Genomic DNA, 4,530 nt, shown 5'->3' on the forward strand with positions numbered 1-4,530 from the left:
AGGGACAAAAGTTCACTTTGCTCAGTAGAGCCACAGAATTGTTCTGGTTGGAAAAGACCTTTCAGGTCAAGTCTAACCACTAACCCAGCATTGCCAGGGCACCAGTGCCCCATGTCCCTCAGCACCACATCTGTGTGGCTTTGAAATTCCTCCTGGGATGATGATTCCCACCCCTACCCTGGGCATCTTATGCCAGGTCCTCACAACCCTTCTGGGGAAGAAATTTTTCCCAATATCTAATCTGAACCTCCCCTGGCACAACTTTGGGCCATTTCCTCTTTTCCTGTTGCTTCTAATCTTGTTGTTCTGTTACTGGGTAACACAATGCCTTTGTTGTGATAATACTATGCTTTTGCATTTTTATTAACTTGTCACAACAGAAATAACTTTGATTGCAGCAGCCTCTCTCCCTAGCTTTCTGGTGTTTTTCTGTATGTAACTGGTCAAGTGGCACTGCTAAACTTACTGGGTTTCTGTGGTGTTCAATTACAAGTTGAAAGTCAAGCTTTGTAGCAGCTTGCAAAGCAACAGCCAGGAGCTTTGCCTTTCTGTCCTCAGTGAGCTATTCTATAAATGCTGCTATAAATACACCTACTTGCTGTTTTTCCTGGCAGCCACCCACAGACAGTAAGTCTCCCTTTAGAGGCATTAGTAAATGCCATTTTCTTCCTCAGCTTTCCCTTCCACCTAGGATCAGCTAGAAAGATGTGGGGTTTTAGGCTATTGTGTGAAGTAAAAGCAAGGCTGAAAGGGTTAGGAATGGCCTTGAAAACTGTAAAGGTTCAGGGGCTCGTTTTTAAGTACTTCCATTTTCCATTTTGTGAGACTAATACTGGTTTGTGGTGTGTATTTGACTCCTGATCTGTGGTCTCTGATGGGAGAGTTCTTCATCCTTCAATCTCCTGCAGCTGATAAAGGCGCTTCAGTGGCAGGTGGGATTGAGGCTGTGAGGATCTTAAAGCTGAGGAGAGCACTTCTGGAGCAGGTGTTCACATCACTGAACATAGGCAGATGGCAAGGGCTAGTGTTGAAAGCATAGTGGTTTTTTTCCCCCCTCCTGGAGGTGTTTGTTGTGCCCTTGTCAGCTCATGGGTGGCCTGAGGTGGATTTTGTGCTCTGGAGAAAGCACAAAATTCTGTCAGTGTGTGTTTGTGCTGTTGCTTGGTCTAGTTCTTGATTCTTTGGCGGTGGCTCAGTGTGAGAGCATTGGGTGGGTCTGCATTCCCCTGATCTGCCTGGTGCAGCAGAGCTCTTGGGAACTACATCTGAGTGCAAGAATTCCACCTGGGAGTTGTCTTCCCTGGCTGCTGTTTGTTCCCTGCACAGCTCCAGCACTGGCCACAGAGCTCTGGTGACAGCCCTGGCTGTGCCGGGTGGCCCGGGCAGGAGGCAGCAGCTCTGAGTTGGTGACCAGGCAGAGTTAAACACAGTGGGTTTGGCTCAGAGCAGCTGTAACCCCTCCCAGATACCCGGTGGGGTCATGGCCCTTGGCCACGTGAGGTGACTTTCCATCCCCACTCCCAGTCTGAGGGTTGTCCTTCAATAATGCAGTTTAATACCAGAGCACCAGGGGGAACCAAGGGCCACGTCCAGTCCCCGTGTCCCACATGGTCCCATGAAGTGAAACACGAAGCCACCACGGTTCCTGACTGGGATGGTTCAGCTGGAAGAAAACCAGACTGATGGACAGAACCAGTTCAAAAACTGGCAGGGAACAAATGGAAAGGTGCAGGCACCTGCTGAGGGTGAGGGCTGGGCTGGGCTGCCCCTCTGCTGGAGCTGTTTTGGGGGGTTTATCTTGAGCCAGACAAGGAGGCAGGAGACTGCTGATGGTCACTGTAATATTTCAAAATAATTTTACTTTCAATTTTATTTATATCTTAAAAATAAACATCAGTATTAAAATATCAGTAAACAAACCTGTGAGACTGAAGCAGTGAGTACAGAATACATACAAGTAGTGTACTAGAGAGTGGCTGTGAGCATTTATATGAACTTCAGTGCAAAGCTGAAACAGACCCACTGCAAGGACAGCAGCATGTTGTCCAGAAGTTTCCTGGGAAGCATTTCCCAGTTTCCAGTATGGCTCAGCCCAGGCCTGTGTGGGGTGAGAGAGATGGTGGAGGCTGGGCCAAGGAGCAGAAACAGGGGCTGTGACACGGTGCTTTTGTGAATGGTTTGGAGAGCAGAGCCAGCTTCACATGCAAAAGCCTTTTTATTTTTCCTCCTGGTCCTCGGTCCTTACCTGGTCTGTTCCCACCCTGCCTGGTGCACTCACACTTGCAGACACACACACCTCTGACATACGCATCCATCTCTGTGGGCTCTAGGAGAGCTCCCTCTGAGCTCTTCCTGCCAACCTTTGCTTTTTCCTGGAGCTCTCCTCAGCTGTTCTCCTCCCTCTGGTGAGATAAGGGTGCACATAGGGGCTTGGCTGTTGGCTCTGGCTGCTTTCACAGTCAGTGGCTACAAGACTGTTTAAAATGCTGAGGAATTAATTGCTGTCTCCCTTGGGAGAAGGTCCCCACGTGGGTAGTGCTGGGGCAGTCTCAGTCCCTGGATGTTTGTGGCTCTGCTTGGCTGCAGCTCCCAGTGCCTGGGAGTTTTGCTCCCATCGAGAAAAAGTGAATTCATGTTGATCTCCAGCCTTCCAGTAAGCACTGGATTTAATTTTTTTTTTTTCTCTGTGTGCACGTGCACACATGGCAGATTTCAGCCAGGAAAGGAAATGCCAGAAAAGGGTGAGTATTTCAGCCTGGAAGTGCTCCCAGCCCGAGGCAGCGTTAACCCGCTGGTTTGTGTCCCCGCCCCTGCCGAGCACCGTGTCCCTGCCAGCACCACGCAGGGCCAGGAGCTGACACCTGCCCTGCTCCCTTCCTGGGGCTGCAGGAGCTGGTGAAAAAGGCTGACACTAGAGCTATTTCTGCAGGGTTTGTTTTCTGCTGGTGTGTTTCTGTGACTTGCAGGTGGCTCCGAAGCAGCACAGCCCCAGTAGCCGTGGGAGGGAGCAGGGGAACGGGTCTGGCTTCTCCCGGCTGCATTTCCCACCTTGTGGTCGCTTGATCCTTGGCTCCTCTGTCACTTGGAGTTGAGGGGGCCACATGTGGCCGCTTCCAGCAGTGGTGATGAGCAAGTGAGGCCCAGGGAAGGTGCCTTCTCTATTGACAGGAGAATTAAAGCATCTGCAGCCTCAGAGTGGTTCAGCACACAGAAGAGTGGCAGGAGAGGGGACATAAATTGCAGCCTAGCACTGATGGTAGCCAGTTGGCGCCCGAGGCAGCGTTAACCCGCTGGTTTGTGTCCCCGCCCCTGCCGAGCACCGTGTCCCTGCCAGCACCACGCAGGGCCAGGAGCTGACACCTGCCCTGCTCCCTTCCTGGGGCTGCAGGAGCTGGTGAAAAAGGCTGACACTAGAGCTATTTCTGCAGGGTTTGTTTTCTGCTGGTGTGTTTCTGTGACTTGCAGGTGGCTCCGAAGCAGCACAGCCCCAGTAGCCGTGGGAGGGAGCAGGGGAACGGGTCTGGCTTCTCCCGGCTGCATTTCCCACCTTGTGGTCGCTTGATCCTTGGCTCCTCTGTCACTTGGAGTTGAGGGGGCCACATGTGGCCGCTTCCAGCAGTGGTGATGAGCAAGTGAGGCCCAGGGAAGGTGCCTTCTCTATTGACAGGAGAATTAAAGCATCTGCAGCCTCAGAGTGGTTCAGCACACAGAAGAGTGGCAGGAGAGGGGACATAAATTGCAGCCTAGCACTGATGGTAGCCAGTTGGCACATGGCTGGCCACTGGTTAGATCCCATGGTCGCTCTAATTTGGTTTCTTTGGGCTCCCAGGGCTCTTTGTTGATGGTGATGTCCCCTGCTGCAGAGAGAGAGCAGAGCAATGAAATGTCACCAGAGAGCCCTCCAGTGACTTGGTCAGGGCCAGCCAGGCTGGTTCCCTGCTGCTGAGGATGCACCCAGCATGTGGCCCTTAGGACACTCTGCCTTCACCCCGGCAGCCCCTTCCTGGAGGTCATCATCTGTGTCACAGACCTGTCCCCTCCCATGGAGCCACCTGCCCACCATGCAGCTGAGCCAGTGGTGTGGTGCCACCTCCATGGCCCTCGTGTGGGACAGGGCAGATGGCAGGAGCCCCAGTGAGGACAGTGGTACTCACGGGCAGCTGTGCCTTCGTGCCGTTGAGGTGGGCGTAGAGGAGCACGGCGATGTTGCTGTGTCCAGCCTCCAGCGCAATGGCGACAGCGTTGTTGCCATCCTAAAAAGGAAGGGAGAGCACTTGGGAAGGGGTTTGGGAACACGGGTGGGCGAGTGGGCCTGGGCAGCAGAGGCTTACACTGTCCACGATGGAGACGTCACAGGCGGGCTGAGCCAGCAGCAGCTTCACGGTCTCGGCGCGGCCGTGCTCGCACGCGCACATGAGGGCAGTGGAGCCCTCCTCGTCCTGCAGGTTGACATCGGCCCCGCAGGCCAGCAGAGCTGCCACCATCTCCTGCCGGCCGTGGCTGACAGCCAGCCTCAGGGGCGGCTTGCCA

The 4,530-nt window shown here is 53.6% G+C and overlaps 2 protein-coding genes across 2 annotated transcripts in view; both read right to left on the bottom strand.

The window, feature by feature from the left end:
• Positions 1 to 3,602, bottom strand: part of NDUFA7 (NADH dehydrogenase (ubiquinone) 1 alpha subcomplex, 7, 14.5kDa) — a 6,245-nt gene extending 2,643 nt beyond the window's left edge. Inside the window, exon 1 of the mRNA XM_010001321.1 lies at positions 3,548 to 3,602. Coding sequence (XP_009999623.1) covers positions 3,548 to 3,602 — 55 coding nt within the window. The remainder of the gene's footprint in view (positions 1 to 3,547) is intronic.
• A 201-nt stretch (positions 3,603 to 3,803) lies between these two features.
• The window catches only part of KANK3 (KN motif and ankyrin repeat domains 3), a 6,273-nt gene continuing 5,546 nt past the window's right edge, over positions 3,804 to 4,530 (bottom strand). Inside the window, exons 10-12 of the mRNA XM_010001322.1 lie at positions 4,332 to 4,512; positions 4,155 to 4,253; positions 3,804 to 3,857 (exon numbers count right to left, since the gene is read on the bottom strand). Coding sequence (XP_009999624.1) covers positions 3,804 to 3,857; positions 4,155 to 4,253; positions 4,332 to 4,512 — 334 coding nt within the window. The remainder of the gene's footprint in view (positions 3,858 to 4,154; positions 4,254 to 4,331; positions 4,513 to 4,530) is intronic.

The sequence above is a fragment of the Chaetura pelagica genome, unplaced genomic scaffold (genome assembly GCF_000747805.2).
Source record: "Chaetura pelagica isolate M959 unplaced genomic scaffold, ChaPel_1.0 scaffold1277, whole genome shotgun sequence".
In the NCBI taxonomy this organism is placed as follows: Eukaryota; Metazoa; Chordata; class Aves; order Apodiformes; family Apodidae; genus Chaetura; species Chaetura pelagica.